General features: G+C 39.5%; 1 protein-coding gene across 3 annotated transcripts in view; it reads right to left on the bottom strand.

Moving 5' to 3' along the window:
- Positions 1 to 23479, bottom strand: part of GAB1 (GRB2 associated binding protein 1) — a 137845-nt gene that overhangs the window by 32732 nt on the left and 81634 nt on the right. For all 3 annotated transcript variants that reach the window (XM_019534410.1, XM_019534409.1, XM_019534411.1), the window contains exons 2-3: positions 15284 to 15578; positions 5993 to 6206 (exon numbers count right to left, since the gene is read on the bottom strand). In XM_019534410.1, the coding sequence (XP_019389955.1) occupies positions 5993 to 6206; positions 15284 to 15578 (509 nt within the window). The remainder of the gene's footprint in view (positions 1 to 5992; positions 6207 to 15283; positions 15579 to 23479) is intronic.

Genomic DNA, 23479 nt, shown 5'->3' with positions numbered 1-23479 from the left:
ACTGCAAATTAGAACTTATTTTAGCATTGTTAGTGCATTTAACCTTTTGGATGCTTCCATTGGTTATTTGATTATTTTGTAAGGGTAACAGCAAGCAGGATTTTGTAAAGGACAATAGCAATTCAACATCTTTATCTGTAGTTATCTACTTATATTTTGCAAAAAACGGTTTTTCCTAAAATTGAACCTGAGAATGTAAAGCCAATTTATATGCAGGATCAACTTAGAACTGGAATGATGCAGTAATTCCAGCATGTATATATGTCTCTCCAAACAATTCTTCTATTGCCCCTATTATTCCATTACGGAACAGAGTACGGGCAGTTTATGGTACTGTTGGAATAAGTATTCCCTAAAGACAAAAAAAAATTTTTAAAAAAAATCAATGGTTCTTAGAGGTTGTTATGCCCTTGCTAATATGCATCCTGAGTCTAAACAGCTTACTCAGACCATGTGTCATATGAAAGCAATAAATGTAAAGAAGAGTAAGAATGACAAGAAACTGTCCCTTAATTACATATGCTACACCAGTGAGAGAAAAAGGTATCAATCTGATACTTTTCTACATTGTACAGGCAGCATTCTACCCATACAAATTAAGGTAATTTTAATTATGCCTAATGACCTTAAGATAGATAGATAGATAGATAGATAGAATATCACTTAAAAAATAAAAAAAAATAAAAATACAAACGGAGTAACAAACCTCGGATCACAGCAGGAACACAAAGTGCACATAATAAGAAATGAAGCACTTTTTTCACTTTTCCATACAGTTATGGCAAACACTGTCATTTACCTATATTCCAAAACCTACCTCCCTGGTCTTTGAAATTAGATTCCTTTAAAAGAATGAGATGCCTTCAAAATCTTATGCACCAGCTCTGAGCACTTAATGACCTTTTAACAAGGGCTTCTGAAGGGGCTCAAAAAAAGTCAAATTTTGTTGAGATGCACAACATGCAGTTAAACCATAAGTGAAATTAGAGGTTTAATAAAAGCATATGAATCCCACTCAACAGAATACTAATAATTCTAATCCAGATAATACTCAATACTCAATGAATTGGCAAGATATTCTTCCTCACTGTTTCTTGGCCAAATGAATTTGTGAAAACTGAAAAGAAGTCAAGTCAGCTTTGGACTACCTTGAGGCAGCCTCACCAGTCATTCTTTTAGCTCGGTGGCTCCAACATCTGATCCTTAATCCTGATGGTGTTAGAGCAAAGAAGAGATTTAACACTATTATTTTTCTATGCTGGCCCCAAAAGCAGGATGTCTGAGAGTGGTGACTTTCCAGTAGGTAACTACTTTGCAGAATTTGTTATAATTTTCAAATGCATGATTAAAGCAAACCATGGAAATTTTTTTTGTCACTGACAGTGTATCAGAGCATCACTATTCATGTTTATTAGTATACACCTCTAAAGGCAAAGGTAGTATAACAACGACAGGAAAACAATCAGCACCTCATAAACTGGAGTACAACTGTGACACCAATCTTTTGGTGTCATGGTCCTATCACACATGCTCCTTAAATTGCTTTATTAACAGTTTCAAGTCCTGGTAACCCTAATCCTTACCCACACTTAGAGACCCTCTAATATCATGGATATAAATGGTGCTTGCATCAATCTAGCCGCACAGGGGACAGGGAAATTGATTCCAGCTTTCCAGATGGCTCTGTCTGGAGAAGGGGAGGCATGCACATCCTTGAAAAGCCTCTGATCTACCACATATAGATTTGCCACTAAGCTGGCTCATGCTTTATCTCTTGAAAACTAGTTAATGGCGGAGGAAGAGAAGCAAATCAAAATCAATACAAAAAATATTCAGTCTCAAAGCTGAAAACTTTGAATTATCCATTTCCTATAGCTGTATACCTTACTTTTCCTCTGCAACAAGCCCTACAGGAAAGCAGGACTTACTAAGTCAGGTGTAGTGCTGGGGCCACGCCACTTCCAGTGCAGAGCTTGCTCTAGATATCTGCATGGTGCTACCTCATGCTACACAGACATATACGAAGATGCATACACATAGATGAGAGATGCCAGCAGCACACTTCTTTGCTACCAGCACTCAGGGATGGTAAAAAGGGGGTGTTGGGAGTAAGTGTGGTAAAAACAAGACAACCATCATGACAGGTGTTATCGCAATCTTATCTTGGTGATAGTTATTTCCAAACAACTGAAGTTGGGTTTACACTGTTTCTTCTATAGAAAACTCAAAGTTGATCATGCAGGACACATTTGAAAAACACGAAAATCCAGCATTTTCAAGCAGGTTATGCCCAGTGATTAATTTCTCACAAAAATTCAAAAACAACTCTTATACACTCACTGCAATGGAATCTTTTTACTTTCAAAATCTTCCAGTAGTAGGTATTCTTGCCCTTCTTCAGAGATAAAAGGTGACCCTTGGCTGATTTATGAACACAAGAAAAATGAAGCAAGGTCAGGCAAGATTCCTTGTATGTACTACTGTCAACCAACCAGAAATGTCAACTTCGCAAAGATCTCACATACAATTTTTCTTATAAATCCAAAAAACAACTCTCAGTCTTATTAAATGCTACAGTCAAACTCAATGACGGTTTACTAAGAGATGATGATTAATGTTTAAGTTCAGAAATTATCAGATCATAAAATGTCTTAGAAAAAAACAGTGTGATGATTAATACAGTCATTACTTTATTATTATGAAATAGAATGCAGTGACTGAATTAATGTTTTATAAAGAAACATATTAGGAAAAGAAAAAAACCCATATCTTCTGTTCTGATTTTGTTAGGACAAGTCACTCCTGAACGACGGGGTTCAAAAGCAAATAAACTCAAGTAAAAAAAAATGAAAACTTTAAAAATTTTTATTATACCAATTTTATAAAAAAATTCCTCTTCTACAAGGGTGCTCAACCTCTGGCCTGCAAGCCAAATTCAGCCCATGCAGCCTATGAATCCAGCCTGCAGGGCTTCCCACGGGTTGGGAAAGTTGGTAGTGGGGGAGCAGAGGCCACCCTTCCCAGCTGCCAAAATTCCCAGCCCCCTATGGGGCAGGATGGAGTTGGGCCAGGACCCTCCCACTGCATGGCCAGATCAGATCCAGGCCACATCACCTTCTTTCAAGCCAGCGGGGCTGGGGCTGAGCCCCCTATGTCCCCTCTCACCCCTGTGATACCAGGCCATGCCGCTTTCCTCTGTGTGGCTGGTTTGGGGTAGGCCAGGTCATGCCTCTCTACCCCCCACCCCTAGCAGGGCTGAGTCATGCTCACTCCCTCGCTTCCCTTTGCCCACACAGGTTGTGGCTCCCCCTTCCCCCCCTCCCACCCACAGGGCTGCAACCATGCCTCATTCTCTCTGCCTGGCCAAGCTAGGGCCAGCCCAAGCCTGCTTTCACCACACAGCTGGGCCAGAGCTGGGCTCCCCTCCTCCCTCTTCATGGCCAGATGAGGCTCTGCTGGATTTTGGCCTGCAGAGGGATCCAGCACTGTCCACCCAGCCCACTGGCCAATAAGGTTAAGAACCACTGCTCTAGTGTTATGACTTCTGTCTATTGTAGTATAATAGCTGGCATGTTGTTGTATTGCTGTATTTTGAGGGTTTTACTTTAAAAACATTAAAGCTGAAAATGTGGATCAATACAACCCATCAATCAGCCACAGTAGATGTATGCAGGTTACTCTACTTAAAAAAAAATGTAAAAACAATCTGCTAAAATATGAACACTTTCAATTTCCCCCACCCCCTAATTATTATCATGGCCTCTTATAATGTGCATCGATTATAAGAACACATTTCAAAAACACTGTGAAGTTCTAGTTTCTTTTTAAAGAGGCTATATCCCATGTAATCTAGTCCAACTTCAGCGAGATGATTATGCTTAATGTTGAACATATGCTTAAGTAACTTCCTGAACTGGGACCAAAATATGAAAATCATTACCTTGTTTGCAACAACATTATTTGATAAAAATTGCACAGAGCTAGTTGCTAAACAGTAAACACCCATACTATAACATGTCACCTCACAAGGTCTTCAAATACTCATATCAATCACTTAACCCACCATTAATTTAACACATCCCTTAAATCTAAAGATAAAGCACCAGAGTACCTCGAACTTTTTTTTATTTCCTTTACTCTTCCTTCTCCATTCCTTACCGTGTTTAGTCTCCCCACCCAAATACTTTCCATCCTCTTAGACTCCCACTACAATACAATCCCACAGTTCCTCTCAACTTTGGCTCACATCACCAGCCAGCATCAGGAAAGGTCAACTTACATATTTAAACATTTCTGTTTCTAAACATGTTCTTCACATGCTTTCACAACTCCCTTGAAAACTAGACTCCTAAAAATATGAGGAGATACTTATCAGCTAGGCTAATGGAACAAAACTCAATTGGAATTTCTATGCCAAGGCATTTTGGACATGCAAAAGTCTAAAAAGGATTAAAATACATTTTTAAAGACATGAATTACAGCTAAATCTTAAAACACTAATATTTTACTACTACTAAAAACTTTGCTCATCAAACTGTCCAGAAGAATTCTACCCTGGGAAGAGATCTGACACAAAATTCAATATTGATCGATTTATTCATGGGAAGTTTCTCAGAGGACTGTCTAAACCTGGCTTACCACCATCTGTGTCAACCACAAATTGGAGGACAAGAGGTTTATTTACCCACCCTAGGAAAGACAAGGCACTGGCCCTCAACCTCTGAGTCAGCAGCAACCAGACTGAGAAACTCTTCTTTTCCCATGGCCATTTTACCTTAGTTTTTTGTCCTTCCGAATGCTTAATTCAGTAACAGGAAAACTTGGCGCACAGACTAGGTATAGACAGAGAAAGCAGTACCACTGACAAGTCTGGCCCTAGGGGAATGCACTGCAGATTCAGGAAAACACTTTCAATAGAACTTTCCTCAGTCTTTAATATGCCTCCCTGCAATCAAGATAATAATGAGCAGGCTTTTCTGGAAATGCACAGGGGGCCATTACTTCTAACTGTTACAGCAAAACATCTCTGCAGAGAGGTTCCTAATGTTTTCCGATGACCATTCTCAGAAACAAAGTGATGGCTCCTGTACATTTGCCACTGCATATTTCACACTCCTAAACAGGAGGCAAATGTGTTTCCAGTTAAGCTTAAGTAGTTGTTACTTGAGTATGTAAAAGTTTCCGTTACAAGACATTTTTAATGTTTTTTCTCAACTTATCTTCCTACCCTTCCAGAGGGATAATACTGTGGCTGACCTCTACTTAATATTAAATTGCACACAGTTAGACTATAAAAATAACAACAATATTTTCTATATAGGAAAAAGAATATTGGCAGTTTCCAAGCACTAGAGGGTTCACCAAGACCCCTGGAAAAGCAATTTATCTTTACTCTCTATATAATTTTGTTTGAATCTGATTCAGAACAGTAATAACCAAAAGACTGTTGGCCAAATGATTTAGTTGAGTTGAGTCCATATTTTGGTCCACTACTGTTGTAACTGGCTTTCCTCTCAGGAGTCATGTTAGAAACGTCAGGTAGTGCAGAACCAGAGCTGGAGAACAGCTTCTCCTGTTCCTAGACCTGGTTTGAGGTACACTGGAAAATGAAGGAAGAAGCATGTCTTGGCTATCCAAGCTGTACTTATTCTGAAAGTTTACAGTGAAGCCCAGGCTCTGGGGCTGTTAATCTGGCAATTTTATTACATAAAACTATAGGTGGAGCACAACAAGTTCTGATGTGCCAACTTACTATGGCTAACACAAGAAGTTTTGAGTGCAGAAAACAGGCAAAGGAACAGCAGAAGTCTGGGTAAAGATAATCAAGTCTAGTGAATCTGAGTTGTAAATGACTTGAACAAAAATACAAGAAAAATGCCTGGCAGCAGTAAAAAATGTTGGCATATACACATGAATAACTATATCACAAGAAGAAAGAGAGAGAGAGAAAAGAAAAAGACAGAGAGAGAGAAAAATTAAAACAGCCATTTACCTCATGGGTTCTGGTTTCTTGCTTTGACAGTTTATTAGCAATAAGTAGTCCTGAGGATCTTCTTGACTACATGAGGACTCCAAAGAGGGGATATTAATTAGCTGGTATGGAGGAGGTAGGGATGATTCAGCATGCATAGAAGGTGGTGAAGTATTAACTGCTAAGGGCAAGTCAGCAGATGCTTGTAAAGAACTACCAGGTGGCTTCACAGCATCTGTGAACAGAAACACAACAATGTTAAGTCTTTCTTTTTATATTTTATTGAGCTCTTTAAAAATGAATGCTGCTACAGACAGGTGAACATTCATTTGAATAAGACAGTAAGCAGATTTAAGTTGATCCTGTCGTAACAATAATTTCTGATTCAAACAAAGACAAAAAAAACCCCAAGCTTGTAGGACATTAGAAATTTTCTTCTAAACATACATATATGTATTTTTTCAGATGCAAGTAGGAAACCAGTAAGATGGTATCCTTCATTCTAGGACATTCAAAAAGTTTTTCAGTTCATTAACTCTTAGATGTTATTAATCCCATGGCTGCTCATGGACCTTAGAAGTAAACCCTTGCTGTTATTTAGTTCAGTGGTGCTCAACCTTTTTGGCCAGGGGGCCAGATGGGCAGTGTCCGATTCTTTCATGGGCTAAATCTGACAGGATCCTATCTGGCCACACAGAGTGGGGAGGGGAGCCCAACCCTGGTCCAGCCACATGGTGGAAGGGATCTTGAGCTGGCCCCAACCTGGCCCCGCTGGGTGGAGGAGGTATGGTGTGACCTGGCTCGATCCAGCCGTGCAGGGGGAAGAGGCATGGCCCAGCTCTGCTGCAGGAAGGGGCCATGGCCCAGTCCTATTTGGAGAGAGGGGAGTAGCCTGACTCCAATCTGGCCATGGGGGAGGAGTGTCCTGGCCCAGCTCCACCCTGGCCTGTGGGACTTGGCATTTGGGCAGTGGAGAGAGGTGGCAGTATTGCCCCTGCTCCCCCACAGCCATATTTCCCAAAACCATGGGGAGCCCTCCAGACCAGATTCCAAGTCTTTGCTGAAGCAGCTAGCCTGCAGGCTGGAGGTGGAGCACCCCTGGTTTAGTCATTTTCTAGGCACAAAATGAGGATGCTGGCTGATGCAGTAGAACAAAGCATACAAATCTGCTGTTTTAAATCAAGAGCAGCCAAAGTTTAATGGGTTAAAATTCTGCTGTGGTCACCTAAGTCAGCATTTTTGTATGTGCATATTCATTGTTTTTCTTGATTCCCACCACTTTGCTATTTAATATTAAAAATAGGGCACAATTATCCACTCACTAAATCTGAAAAGCAAGAGAAAAAGGGCAAGCAAACAAGAAGACTTTGTTCACATAACGGAGGATTCACTGCTGAATGCAAGACCTTGCAAGGAGATGTGGTGTATGCCAGGTTCCCACAGAGTCCTCTTTCTGTATCGCAACCCTGATGGTCTACCCCAGGCAAGATCTATAAAACTAAGGACAGATTGGTCCCTTGTTGTTTTATCCCTCCCCGTTACAATTCTTTTCTACTTTCCATCTGTGAATATTTTTCTCTTGACAACTTTAACCGTTTGGGCTAGTTTTCCCTCACTCTCTCTAGGTTAGAGTATGGAGGAATATACACTTGTAGCAGCTTCAAAGGGGGAGTCGCTGAAATGGTGCAACTGTCTGCAAGATTTTGTAGTGAGGCAAGTGTAGCACAACTATTTCAACTTTAACCTTCTTCTAAGGTCAATGCTGGGGTGATTCACTCACTTATACTGGTACAGGATCATGCATGTACAGAAGTTACAACATAATGGCTGTTGCAAATTCCTGAGAAGCAGCTCTCACCCCGCTTCTGAAGCCACTACAAGTGTGTGTTTGTCCCTACCCCTTTGTCTGACAGTCTGGACAATGCTAAGGCCAGAAGATAACAATAAACCTTTACTCTGGTTTTTTAAACTAAGATATTTCATTTTATTACATTATTAGGTCATCCGTAATTCATGCCTGGTTGAATGTCAAGACTTTTGACATTGCAATTTGTCAGTTGCTGCAATTTGTGCATCTCTCCAAGACAATCTGAACAGGAGAATGGTTCTAATTTAGTACTTACAACACAACGTAGGAGAAAGTATGCAGCTGCCTAGCAGCCTAACTCACTAAACAGTGTAGCATGAGAGAGTCCCCAAACCAGTAATGCTGCATGCAGCACTCATTCTGTACAGGGTTTGGCTTCTACCATATTAAACAAAGCAAACTGGATATGACATGATCACTACTTTCACCTGTTTTCTTCTTGAGAGACTCCAAACCACCAAATAGATTTTAGTTTTCCACAACATGTTATGCAACCAACACCTTAATTCCCTTGATGTTTGTTTTAAGGTGATAACTGCAAAAGCATCCCCACATTCATCTCTGTTGGGGAGAAGGTCTGAGTAAGCTGGTAGGATAGACCATTCTGTGGCTCCTGATAAAAGGTGGATTGGATCAGCCACTCCAGAGCCTTTCCTCTCCTTTCCTCACAGCACCCCATAATAGACATGGAGATTCTGCCTAGGCAAAGAATGAAGCAAGGGAGCAGACAGTATTTTACATACACGTACACGCACATACACACGCAACTACTCCTTAGCCATCCTGATGTGGAGGAAGAGAGTCAACTGATGTTTTTTGTGTTCCCCTATCCTATTCCTAGCTATATACAAAGCCCTCATGAGCATGAGCTAAAAGGTCACAGGGCCTTTTTGTTACTAAGTCAGTGACAGGGTTTCCATTTTGGGGCCCTATACAAAGTTTCGTTTTCAAAATCCTACTCCATAACTAAATCATAACCATATCAACCTCTGTTCACCTTAGGGCCCTTGAGCTTTTTGTATTGTTCAATGGCCCACAGTTTACACTGATCTAACACCCTCTTGCACGAAGTGCAGAGATCACACACAACAAAATCAAATATGATGACCCTGAACCTTGCAGGGAAGACTGGTGTGTCACTTAGATACAGGAGAACTTAGTGGATTGAAAGGGGATGGCTAATGGACAGTGCGTATTGTGGTATGGGCACACTTTACCCTAAACTCCGTGACCTGAGGTTCACAAACTCAAAAAAATGAGTTCCCAGCAGTAAACACAAGACATCCAAAAGATGGATGAGGTGTCCTCTTGGCTGAAGGGAGAAGGGGAATATTTAAGTCTTTGCAGACCAACAAGCCCTTTGCAGGGGTGGACAAAAGAATTCACAGGTGGGCTGAGTCCTTATTAGGGTGAAGGTTGATTACAGTAAAGCGGGACAAGGTTGAAAACTATTTACTCGAAAGAAGCTAGTTAACAAATGCACCAAACACAAATGCATACCTGGTAACTGGGGTGGGTAAAACATCAACCCATTAATATCAATAATATCGCAGCTTTCTGCTTCGAAACCTATTTTTATGTAAGCACTACATTCTTTTAGTCACCCCAATTAGTTATATATAATTAATACATATAAAGTACTGCATTCATATTTTAAATATTCAAATATTTTCTTTAGCCACTTAAATATATTTTGGAAGCCGACACTACGTTAAAAGTTTAGCCTTGCTGGTTGTTATGTTTTAAAATGAGCTTCAGTGATGATCTTGATTCATCTTGATTTCTCACATTTTGGAGAAACCGATCATCTGAAGACTAAAAAAAAAATCCAGATCTTTATGTTTTTTTTCAGAGCTAAAACACCTGGTTGACTGTGAGCTGGAAAAGCTTCCCAAATATTTAACATGCAAATGAGCATAACAAGAATCCCATTTTGTTTTTAGAATTCCTGTATTCAGGACAGCTAGAACAAGTAGCTTTTTTATAAACGGGACTAGTGTTTTATTATTTTAATTTTTTTTTCCTGACTGATTTGGTAACAGCGGACAGATGTGTCACAACATTCAGAGTGTGTCAGCCTGCTAAATAGAAGGCCGAGTATGTAAGCAAAATTATCCACAAAATAGTTACAAAAATTAACCAGTGGTAAAAAGGACCTTTTACAAGCAAAGCTAACAAATAACAGAGGCTGCCATTCATCCACTTAGTTATTTATATCTTATTTACAATGTTGTTGTGTCTGCACTCTGAGAATGCAAACTCTGAAAAGGATTGAATGTGGGTTTGGGATTGAAACTAAACTATTTTCTACACTGCAGCTGAGGACAGTGGAATCTTCCCTCAACTTTTTTTTCTTTGGAGTATGTAAATACTGATGTATAAATTGTTTACATGATGTGAACGGACTATAAAAGCTACAAGAGCCTTTTAATGAAATGTCAGCCTCATGCTGACTTAGAGGATGAGAAAGCGCTCTTCAGAGAATGTAGGTAGAAGTACTGGAAAGCAAAAATGGGATTTTCCCATTGTATGAATGAATCAGAAACAGCCACGCAACTGCCTGGCTCTGAGATCCTCACTGGTGATGATGAGTCATTCATGCCATTTGCTACTGTGTGGCTATCCCAATTAAAATAACTTAAAGGCCAAGTAATTATTACAGTAAACAAAACAACAGGCCCATGGTGATGGGGTCATATGTGAACTTAGGTTTCCCATTGTAAACAGTTGTACAGAAAATCTGTAGGGAGTCTGTAGGGTTTTGTGTTCCACCCACACGTATACTTATATGGTATGCTACAGGAAAAATGAATGATCAGGCAACTTCAAAGCATAAGAAGTGATTACATACATCACTTAAATCTTTAAAAGGATAAATATTTTATAATGAATGACATTGCTTCTGCAATATTTAGCCTAACCATGACTATTTAATACAACGTAGGACTCCCAAAATACGCAGTGCTTTCATTTCCCCTTTCCTACTCCCAATGCCAATTTCTATTTGTTCTGAAATAATGAGCCTTATTTTAAATAAACAGCTCATAGTAAAAAACCTACACAAATAGTCAAACCTTCCTCTTCTCGTCACTCTCCTCTAGTTCCCTTTCTTGATGGAAGAAACACACTTTAGGTGATTTCATCTTTAAAACCTCTCCCCGACCCTGTCTACTAGTTTAGAGCATATGAAATAGTTTTGGCCCATTAAACCCAGTTCCATCCCAGATCCTGTTCAAATCATTGTCCACTCCAGGACCTTCCTGATCCAACTCTGTTTGGTAAGAGAGACTTTGATATCTCTAGCAGTTTATTCTTAATCCAGAAACATTGAACACTCTCTTCAAGCCCATCAGCGGCACTCTTCTTGATATTCTGTCATGCTTGGACTTCCATGATTCAGTCCTTTCCTGGTTCTCCAATTACTCCACCAGTGTGTCATTCTCTTCATTAACTTTTCCTGTTTTCTGGGGGGTTTCACAGGGCTTAGTCCTTGTGTCAACCCCTGTTCTGCTCTTATAACTTATTTCTGTGTAAATCTCATCCATAAACCTATCCAAAACCATTTCCATGTTGATACCTCACAGAAGTGTGTGTAGTCTAAACCTGCCTCCTCCTGTCTAAAGTAAAATCTTTGTCCATCTCTGACCATGCCTGATGAATTTTCAGGTGTTAGCCTGTGTCCAAAATGGATGAAACACACTTAACCTATTCCCATCCCACATCAACACTCCTCCTTTCTCAGTATTGGTCACCACCACCGTCCTCCTGGTCAATCATATGAGATCTTGCAGACCTCCTACAGCTTCAAATCCAGGCTGCATCAAAATCTTGCTAAATTTCTTCTCCATGTCATCTGTAAGATATGTCTTTTCCTAGGTCTCTACATATCTAAAAAAACTCTCATTCAGGCTTTCATTACCTTAAGTCACAATAAGTGCAATATCCTAACCTGGAAAAAAATTCATTCGTGCCTGTAAATCTCCACTCATATCAGTACATAATGCCAAAGGTTACTTTTCTATGTTATCTATCATTTTGACCACATCACTCTTTTTTCCATTATTCTACCAGCTCCTTCTCCTTCATCTCAAAGCACAAGCTACATAGCTTTTCTTTGAAGACCCTTCATGACCTAACCCGTATTACCAAGATATCTGTTCCCACATCCAACAGGCAAATAAGCTAGTTTCCATTGCCTTCTAGTTACATTTCTAAAAAAGTACCTTTGTTTTTCCTCCCACACTACCCCTCCTCAAGCAGCCTCAATACCTACCATATTGGTCATCCTTTCTTTGTTTTTCCAATGCTTACAAAAAACTCGACAATGATTAAACAGCCGATGTGCTGAGACCACTGCCTATCATCTTGACCAGCGCGGTTTTCATTTTCTTATGCTTTCCAGAGTGTCTGTGCCCACCTCTTATCTCACGTTATTGTAGGTATTAAGGTCTTAGAGGCAGGGACTGTCTTTTGTTCTCCACTTACACACTGGTTAAAACAATGGAATCCTGGTCTGTAACTGGGACACAAAAGGCACTACCAACAAAAAGTAGTAATAAAGTCTTGTTTAATCCACTTGACACCACAGAAGCAAGTATAACTGGAGAAAGTTTCAGGAGGAGTGGCATTCCTCTACTGCCAGTAACTGATTCTTCCCCAGAGCTATAACCAGGATATTTCATCACAAAAATGGTGCAAAAATGGTAGGTGAGAGAAGAAAAATGAAATTGCTAAATTAGAGTTTGTACCAAATATTAGGCTTTGAAAAGTCTGTTTGTGTGTGTAATAAGTTGTAATTTTAATCAACTTGTAAACACCTTGCTTGTGTGTGAAACAAACTATAATTCCTTTGAAGAAATGTGATCAACATTTTTAGAATTTATAGTTTAAAATGGGACAAGGAAAATACAACCATGGACTACTGGGCATAATAAAGGATGGGAAATTTTACTATTCTCTGCTGCCTTTTTCTTGTCTTCTTCCCTACTTCCTACACTTTTCCTGGTCCTTTTTTCCCCTATCACCTTTACTCAGTGGGTGAACATACTAATCCTTTATATCATGGTTATTAGCAAACCTATTAAGAGTAATCATGGAAATCACAGAAATGTAAGACACGAGGCAAGATATGAAACAATATTGACAGATGTTCTCTCAAATCTGCAATGTTCCTGCGCTTAACTACCCTTATATTAGAAACTTTTTCCTAATACCTAACCTAACTCTGCCTCACTGCAAATTAAGCCAATTACTTTTGGTCCAACTCATGGTGAGCATGGGTTGGACCAACAAAAAATACTATTTTTTATTACAATTACTATTATTTATTACAATATATTACAGAGTGATTGTAATTTATTGTAAGTTATTATAATTTTCCAAATAGAACAGTGATGATGTGCATATATTATTGTTTTTTGGTTGGAAGGTGTGTTCTGGAACACCACACTGCAAAATGTGTGTGGAAGTTAATTAAAATACCTGCCAGCATCATACAATTTCTAAGAGCATCACCAATTAGCATAGGAAAAACAGCACAGTGCTAGCCTGAGCTGATGTTTCCTCTACTCTCCAAATTAATGTTTAAAATACATACACACATTTCCACCACAAAACAATCTAATGGCAGCACTAAGCAACCCCACTCCCTTTCAAATCAATATAAGCACTTATCATTAACTTGAAGAAGAGCAGGAGTAAACTCCTGGCACTACTCCTCTATTCTTACTCTAGTAGAGTCTGGTAATAGAGTCATTTGGTCATATCTGATGTACAGCGCTGCCAACTTTGAAGGGAACAAGCTTTAGCAAGGAGGAAGACTGCAACTCTCATATTGGTTACATCTCATCTTATCAAGGAATAAAGCATGGATACTTTTGTTTTCAAAAGCAGATTTAACCTATTTTCAGTTTGACTTCCCAAAAGAATTTATAAATTAGCAAAGAAATTAAGGTATAAAGTGTAAAAACTTGAAGTTGTTCTTTAATGTGCGAGTCTTGGTGTACTAATGTATGAGGAAGCCCAGTGGTCGATTTGCCAGCATTCTGAAATTATGTACGATCTAGCCAAGATTAAGATCAGAAAACATACAAACAATATCTCAGTTCACAACTAGAAAAGCCGTGTATGAAATCTGAGTATAGATAGCTGATCCAGGGCTCACTATAATCTAATCTATGTCTCAGACAAATAATCTTCCCCAACTGTGAGGAAGTCAAATCAAAAAGTTTCACCAGAATGTCCCAGAATAAGAAGAAAAAGCATCCTTGTTTCAGGTGGCAGGTTCTTAAAGTAAATCACTTTAAAGTGAACATGATGGAATAGGCTCTGCAAGTCCACATCCCAACAAAACACACAGAAGTTTGGCTCTCAATAGCCCACTAACCAGACATACTTTATCAGACATGTATGATTTAATTTTCTCTTAGGGCTATAAAAAGGACTGTAGTAAATACTGCTGCCTACACAGCCCCAACAGGATTCTGGGTTATGAGATTCAGGATAAGGAAAAATTATTCAAAAAGGGTGTGTCCAGATGAGTGCAAATGTGCAGGGCACAAATCAGCAGTGCCTCATATTGACCTTGATGGGTACAAGAGGCTGAGGCCAGCACCTATGCTAGCCTCAACAGCCTTATCTGGGGTTCTGGGGGCCTCCTGGGACAGCAGAGGCACAGATCCAGCCACACAGATCCTGGCTGGCAGCCAGAGTTTGGCCCTGCACAGCCAGGCTCCGTTTCTGTCAGTGCATGCTGCTGCTGCTGCATGCAGCACACCACTTTTTTTTAGTGGTGATTTTCTTTTGACCCAGTGTCAAATTCTGGCACTGCGGTGCAAATTAGCAGTGCGGCGAATGGGTGCACATGTGCAGTTTGCAGTGCCTCAAACAGCTCACCTAGATGGACCCAAAAGTCTTTACTTGAATTTGCCCCAGTGCCTCCATTACTATCCAAGCTGCTCTGTGAAAAGGTCTACTGGCAGAATTTGGGTTTGAGGCACAGGGCAGAAGTAAAGGAAAGATGGAGTTAAAGTTCTTGCATTTCACAGTTGTAGTCCGGTTTCCACTGCTTGTGCAAACATGGATTTTACGAACTGTACAAAGCTTCTCAGATAGGAAAATATTTCAGTCATGAACGTAAGAGTTTATTTTCATATATGAGAATGATAAAACAGACTAGGTCTGAAGTTCTAAAAAAAAAAAAAATCATTAAGCTAAACCATTAGAACAAAATCATTTCAGCATATTACTAATTTCCTTATTTGCCACAGGTCATAAAAATTAAACTCCAAAGATATCATTTGCTATTCTATTTGCATGTTTGCAAAAAGCCTATATAGCTGTACACAAGTTTTGTAGTGAATGCTGCTGACAGCTCTTTGCTCTTTAAACATTCCCTTGTGTAGGGACAAAGGAGTTCTTAGAAACAGGCAAAATGTTAAACTTACCTTCATCTGTAGGGTTGAACCCACAGATATCACAAATACATCGAACCCACTTATTCATCTCCTCCTCGCTGTCTGCAACCAAGTAGAAAACTCTGTCTATAGTGTTGATGTCAAAAATATAGCTATTTTCAAACTCTTTCTTGTTAAATGTCAATCCAGCATCTACTTGTTGACACAAGTTTAAGTCAATAATGCGGATAGGCTTTTTAGCATGGTCATTTTTGTAATATTCCAATACATCTGGATCTCCTGTTAGACGGCCACTACGAAGCACAAACCATCTCCTCTTCCATGCCTAAAAATTCAGAAAAGTAAAAAAAAAAAAAAAATTAAACATGTGATTGAAGGTATATTGAAATAAAGTAATACCTGACCTCCATAATTCAAACTGTGTAATAACAAAGGTTGACTACAATACATATGTTAAATTGTTTTCAAAAGACTGCATAACAAATACAAACTTAAGAGGGTGAAGTTACGAACTGGTGGAAATGGATTTCTGTATTGGAAATTTTTTTTTAATTCAAAAGAAGTTCTTTCCTATATTTAAAACTAGAGAACACATAATCAAAATCAGGCATATATCTGCCGAATGGAAATGAATTCAGTAGGGAAAGAAAATAAAGCTAGTGGACGTTATTACAGCCAAGGGAACAAAAAAACATAACATAATAAGTACTTCAAAGTTGTTTATTCAGTCTGAGCACTGACACGCTTCAGGAGTCACTTGCATTTATAGCACAGACAATGCTCATACATGTGTACTTCTCTGGATCTTAGGGCTATAAAAAGTTCATGACCTAGTAGTATTTTAAGGAACTGTTTTTACAGAAAGAGACCTACATTATGAGTTGGCAAAAGTTTACATGAAAAAATACATTTCACTTGGTTACAAAACAATAGGACAGCACTCTGCGTCTTCTGCATTTCCCTCTTTTTACTTTAGAAACAGGAAAAAACCCTTGTGCATTTAAGGTACATTCTTGAAAGAAATCTATTTATGTTCCACCAGGCATTTCACCCAAATCTTACACCAACCCTGATAGATGCCAATACAGGCAATATGGCTAGGGAAGGGGGTTCGCCTAAATATTGTATACCCGATCTCTGAACCTGGGACAACTATTATTCAGTATAATTCATATCAAAGCACTCTCTGATTGTCATATTTCAAGCCAAGGAAGCAAACCTTGCACAGGGCTGGTTTAGGAGTGAAGAGCCGAAGGTTATCTTTGCAGTCCTGTTTCTCCACTCTGAGCCCCTCAATTGTAGCTAAAGATGTGGGCTATTCCCTTAAAGAGAAGCAGCATCCTCAAACATGCTCCAACTCTGCCACCTGAACTTAAAGGCTAGGAGCAGACATTACACATAAACTGGTTTAAGCGATCAGAAACTGGTTTGAGCCTGTAACAGAACAAATGTTCAGTGCACACAAACCAGTTTGAAAATGGTTGAAACTGGTTTGAGATAAACCTGGTTGAAGGCAGTATCAGATGTAACCGATTTGGCTCATACCAGTTTACACAATGCCTGTCCCAGACCCCTTGTGCTCAGATACCTGCATCAATAGAAGCAGGCAACCGCAGATCCTTCTGGATCGTACTGTATGTGTGAGAGGTCACTAGGTCCTTCAACATGTATACTTAGGCACGAGTATGGAGGAGTGGAAATGCCCAGACAGTCCATTACATTATTGAAACAGCATCTGAAGGCCAGACTGAGTAATGTACATAGCATTAAAAAAAACCCCCCAAAACCCCAAGACAGACAGTTTACTCCTTTCAAACCTAGAATCTTTGCTCAAAGGCAGGGGTGACGCATGGGGGGGGGCACCCTGAGTGTGGTGGTGCACCCCCTACAAAAAAAGGAGCGCCCCCGGTGGCATCTGTGGGGGCGCTTGCCATCCCATCCCCCTGCCACTGACAGCACCGGCAGCATCTGCAAAAGCTCTGTGCTTAGCTTTGCTGTGCTCCCACCGCTGCCCACACAGCCGTGCCCCCCCAGCTGCTGGGGTCATGCGTCATTCATGCTCAAAGGCACTGCGCCAGATTCTATTCCCCCGTCATGAATCTAAGTGGACCTGAGCACCTAAGTGTGATTGTATTCCACTGGGTTTAAGTTCCTTAAAAATATATTAATAGATCTCCTTTTGTAAGATTAAGTCACAAAAAAGCAGCAAGGAGGAGGAAATTAACTGATCTCACACTGAAATTACCCCTGAACTTTTTCCTGTTTTTTAAGCAAGGAAAGTGACTCTATTCTAACCTTACGAGTCAAACACAATATCTGTTATCAATGTATTTTCTGAAATGTGCATTTATGTTGTTTAAAATAAGGATGTGAGTAAATCCAAGATGAAGCAAAAAATCCAGCCATGTTTTATACGTGGTACATGGCCAAAAAGGCAGAACCACTCGCATGGCTGGGGGCCTCCGTGGCCAGCCCTATGAGAAGAGGCTGAGGGACCTGAATCTCTTCAGTCTCCGCAAGAGGAGACTGAGGGGGGATCTTGTGGCTGCCTACAACTTTATCAGGGGCCAGCAGCAGGGCACCCCTTGGAGTCATCGGGAACAACGGCCACAAGCTGAGGGAGGAGAGGTTTAGGTTAGATATTAGGAAGAACTACGTCACAGTAAGGGTGGCCAGAGCCTGGAATAGGCTTCCCAGAGAGGTGGTACTCTCACCTTCCCTGGAAATCTTCAAGAGGAGACTGGACAGGCACCTGGCTGGGGTCTTATGACCCCTGCCACCCCCAGTGCTCCTTCCTGCCCATGGCAGGGGGGTCAGACTAGATGATCTGTCTAGGTCCCTTCCAACTCATTGATTCTATGAAATAATTTAAAAAATGAGAGAAAGGGAAAGTGCAAGACATTCTAGCTAGGAGTGGTGGATATGAGTAGCAAACAAGTACTAAAGCACATCAAAGCTTTACAGATGACTTGTAATTGCAAGCATTGTGGCTTTAATATATTCCATCTAATCTGCCCTTAAATCAAGGAAAGTACCATCAAGTCAGTTTTAAGTCACTTTTTCTCACTGAATTAACAAGTTAGTCACTCTCCTAAACACAAAATGTAGAGAAGCACTGAAGAAAAATAAATAAATAAATAATACATAAATTAGGAGAAACTAAAAGTAGTAATTATAATATTGCAGTACGCAGAAAATCTAACCAATTTTATTTTGCTTCCTACTGAAGTATCAACCACTAGTAGTAAACAAACAGTTTAGATAGTAGTATGACATCAACCTTAGATATTTTCCGCACAGAATGTCTCAGGGTTGATAATTAACTGATAATTAATTAGTCCTGAAACACAAGAGTGCAAACTTTAGCTGTTTCAGAAACTGGAATTTTCTTCCCCTGAGCTTCCATTTCTTCAAATGAGATTTTCCCCCCAAACTCTGGGTGAAAATAAAGAGTCTCTAACATTCAAACGTATGTGCCTCAGGAATCATACAACGCAAGTGTGATCAGTACACATGAAATTTAGTAACTTGGGGGTTTATTTTTAATTTCATGTTAATGGATAGGTTAATGTTCTTCATAGTATCAGTGCTAACACAAATCCTGTTCAATATTTAAGAGTGAAATATGACTCTTAGTCCAATTTCATATAGTCATCATCAAAACAGAATTTCTTTCAGCCCTTCACGCTGCAAAATACCAACTATTAAGTACTTAAAACACTGCATTTATCCTACCAGCACCTGCTAGCATTTTTTAAAGAATTTTTACATGGTGAATATGTGAATGTTTATTTCAGGCATATAATGAGTCACTCTCACTGAAATTGGCACAGATTAAACTCAAAAACAAAAGCAATTCCATAAACTACACACTAATAAGGCAGATACAAAGGTTCTCTGGAGTATAGTACAAAGCACAATTTAACAGCAGAATAAAGCTTGAAGCTAGACAAGAGAACTGACATCAGCACCCTTGCTAATCATAGCACAAAAGCTCCTCTATGTTTTGTCACAGTGCAAAATGAGCCCACATAAATCACTCTTTGTTATCTGAAAATATCTGGGATTCTTAAAGCTTGTTCTATTTTTAACATTTCAGTTTTTGTCGCCCTATTGAAAGCTGTATGTTGCCTCACTGAGCCCACAGAATACTGCGCTATATAACGAATGAAGAAAGCTTCTTCAGTAACTGTTTTCTAAAACTTAAGTCTGAAGAACTGTATGTGTATGTGTGCATATGAGTGAGTGAGCAAGTATTTATGCAAATGTATCCTCCCTTATTTTTCCCCCTTTGGGTATTTTTGTTTGAAGAATTTTTATCTGACTTGACAGCTGTATGGTCTGTAACATGTTGTATCCCACAAAAAAAAAAATCACTAAAAATGTGAAGCTGAGTTATGCTTCCGTGATGTTACCGGAACAAACAAGCTTTGTCATTTCAATGATTTCATCAACAATGCATGTTAAGCAATTTGACGTGTGCTGTATTAATAAAGGTGAATCAGACACAGCTGAAGTTTAGCTGGAAATCAGATGAGAAAAGATGAATATTTAATAAATGATTGGTTTTCAAACTCATTCTCCCAAATATTAACCAATAAGACAGGCAGATGAATAAAACAGTGTTTGAAAATCCCCCCCAAAAAATAATAAAAATGCCCTTCTCTAGAACTATCTTTTTTTTTTAAGATGAAATGTCCTTTATGTCTGGTTCCAAAATACAGTCTACAAATCAAGCATTCATTAAGCACAGAAAATACAGTTTTTACTGTTAAAATAATAAGTAGTACTTTATATCAAGAGAATATAATTGCAAAATCCCCGCTGAGCTTTTAAATGCAGTTATTAGAAAATGATCATAAAAAAGATAAAGCAGGTATTTAAAGTAAATCAAAGATATAAGTTGTCATGTAGCAGCTAAAGACAACTTGTGCACAAGAGTATTTATAAACACAAAAAATCATTAAAAAGTTTTTTGCCCTTTATTTCTTGTTAGGGTGGGAAAGGAATGAGAAAATGGAGGGCAGCATTATATTCCTGCTGAAAACCTGCATGTGACACAGGAGAATTTGCAGTACAAGTTTTAGTAGTCTTGAGGTGATGTTGCTGCCATCATGATAGTCCAGGAGATATGTGAAAGGTAAGAATTCTTCAACATCTTCTCTTTTATTGGACCAACTATATAGTTGCAATGGACCAGTGGTTCTCAACTTCTTCAGATTCGAGGCATCTCTCATTAGGTTTAAGGTACCCCTTGTTAGACTTGAGCCACTGCTTGGAAAATACTAGCTCTCATTTTCGCCCATTTTTTGATTGTGGAAAAAAATGCTAGAACAGTTTTTCTGTTGCAAGGAACTCAGAAAGACCACACCAGGTCATAAGGTTTTTAACACTATGGATTCCTATCTGAAATTTCTGGGTTTATCTTATGAATGTTTGCAGACCTAACAGTGCCAATACTGTGTAGCAGCCTGGGACACCCTCAAAAAGGAGCTCAAGCTGCCCAGAGTACCATGGCACACTGGTTGAGAATCACAGGTACAATCATAGGCAAGCTTTTGGGTATCACAGTTCCCTTCCTCAGGCCTAAAAGAAAGAAGCAGACACAGCTGAGAAGTTTGCTTTTGACAAAAGTTGTCAAACCTAGGTTAGCAGTCAAGGTGCATGTGCATTTTTTGACTATCCAAAATTTAACTTATCCAGCCATCAGCTAAGGTTTAAGAATACACTTCAAAGTGTTTAATCAAAAAAGTCTTATACCACACCTTACTGTTGTTACTGAAAGACTTGTATAGTCTTTTTAGTAAGTTAATAATCTTTAAACCTGTAGGAGATAAATAAAATTAAGAGAAAGGCAGGTTCCTCTGTGTAATATTTAAGAGGATTTCCTCTCACAAGTCTACTTTGTTCGGCAAGCTGTTAATTACCTTTGTATACTACAGACACACACTACACAATTTCCTGCAATCCACAAGTATCCGACCAGCATCCAACACGATCACTGCTTATCTCCCTTTGATAGGATCCCTTCAAGAATGCAGGCTGTAGATGGGTTTGGAGGTTAATTATATCTCCCTATAATATTCAGAGCAGTGATTGTCAATCAGGGTGCTAAAACATTAACAATTTAAAGAGTAAAAATCTGATTCACATGATAAACCCAGAGATTTTAAACAGGAATTCATAGTGTTGAAAACATTCGGACCTGCTGTGCTCTAAGTTTTCTGCAGCAAAAGAATTACTCTGTAGTCAAAAAATGAGTAAAAACTAAGAGCTGACATTTTCTGGGAGGTGCCTTGAGTGTAATGAGGGGTGCCTCAAGTCTAATGTGGTTGAGATTCACTGATCTAGAGCAAGATTGTCCCTGTGAATGACAAACAGGGCACACCAACACATGCCCCTTGGCACCATTGTTACTTAGCCATCATTTAGCACTTCTTTTTGGAAGTACTAAATGACAGCGCAGTAACAGCCTGTACTGTGCTGTGCCAGTGGCACAGTTATTTTTAGCCGCTACACCGTCATAGCAATGCACTATACTGAGGGAACACATTGCTATGACAGCATAACTGTGGCATCATGGTTTGTGCCTGCTGACACTACGTCACCATAGCATGTTGCTACAGTCACATGTAGACACGTCCAGTCAGAATAAAACCCATGACTCCTTGAGCCTTCCGTCAGTCTATAAATATGCAGCTATTATTTATAAGTTTTAAGTTACACAATTAGGGTTGACAATTTAAAAAAATAGTCACAAATAATTGCAATTTTAATCACACAGTTTAACAATAGTCAGCACCCCTCCCCCCACAACAGCCTGGGCGGCCCAAGCGGCAGCAATGACAGCAGCAGAGAGAAGCTGCAGAGCAGCCCAGGTGTGGGTTCTGGGCAACAGCAACAAGAAGGCCCTGGCAGCAGTGAGGGGGAGGGACTGCTTTTCCCCACCATGCAGAATAGCAACCTCTGCCTGGCCGTTGCCACTGCTCAGCATGGGTAGGTGTGCTTGCAGCAGATGCAGGGTGGGCCAGGGTGGGGCTGCGTGCATGGGTTCCAGCCAGTCCAGAGCTGGTCCGCTCCACTGTTCAAAATAAGGTGCGTGATTAACACAATTAAAAAAAATAACGCATTAATTTGTTTTTGCATGAATCGTGTAAATTAACTGCAAGTAACTGACGGCCCTAATACCAATACGTTCCAATGTTCTTTATGCACAAAAGAGCAATTATTACAATCATCCTATCACAGACATGAAAACTGAGGCACAAAGTGTTTAAGTGACTTGCCCAATGTCACTTAGCAGTTTCCACAAGTGCACGGGAGGTGTCAGACACGCAGCAAGACATATCCTTACCCTTATACTTGAAACGGAAAACTGGCAAAAATGACAGCTGAGAGTGTGGCAGGCGACACTGCACAAGGTGTTTTTTAAAATCTTCTTTCACATATGGACCCTAAGCTAATCACCAGTTCTTAGACTTGTCACAATTTAATAGTTCCTTGAATATCTCCGTTGATATTTGCTATTCTATTTGCAACTGGTGATTGTATCATATTTCCCATTTGATTTTACTCCTGCCTATTTCCTTTCATTTAACCTATAGGGTTATTTGGCTACTTCACTGTTTGTTATTTAGTTTTGATCCAAACAGCAGGAAGAACAACAGAATTTAATACTTATCCGCTTCTTTTTTTCCATCTTTTGATCCTCCAAGTGCACAGTTAATCAAATAGCCAAATCCATTCCTGATGTCACCCCGTTGGTCTGGAGTTACACCAGGGCAGAAGTGGGTCTAAGATATCTTAGCAAAACAACAAAATGAAACATGGTTCTCTACTATATGCTTTTTTTTAAACCCTTTTTTTTCTTAAAGCACAGAACCAGTTTCATTGCCACCATTAAACTTCAGATTGCAAGGTAGAAATGGGAAAACCATCCATTAGGAAGGCATTTAGAAAGGTCACAAAGTAATTTGAAGTAATGAGCTTTTTTTTCAAAAGGTCATAACAGTAAAAGTCTCTCAGCGGTGAACAGTGATTTTGAGAGATGAAATCGAAATACTTTAACAGTTCTGATTCTCAGAAGCTAGAAATTCAACAAGCGTTGGACATTTTGAAGTGTCAGGTTAAAGATCCAAAGCTAAAATACCTAAAAATCACTGGTCACGTCTAAAAAAAAGTCTGGGCTACAACAGCTCCTTGCACCCACTACCCACTTCCTTTTAA

This window comes from Crocodylus porosus, unplaced genomic scaffold, assembly GCF_001723895.1.
Source record: "Crocodylus porosus isolate Cpor-Errol unplaced genomic scaffold, CroPor_comp1, whole genome shotgun sequence".
Classification (NCBI taxonomy): Eukaryota; Metazoa; Chordata; order Crocodylia; family Crocodylidae; genus Crocodylus; species Crocodylus porosus.
This window is presented reverse-complemented; position numbering and strand designations above follow the sequence as displayed.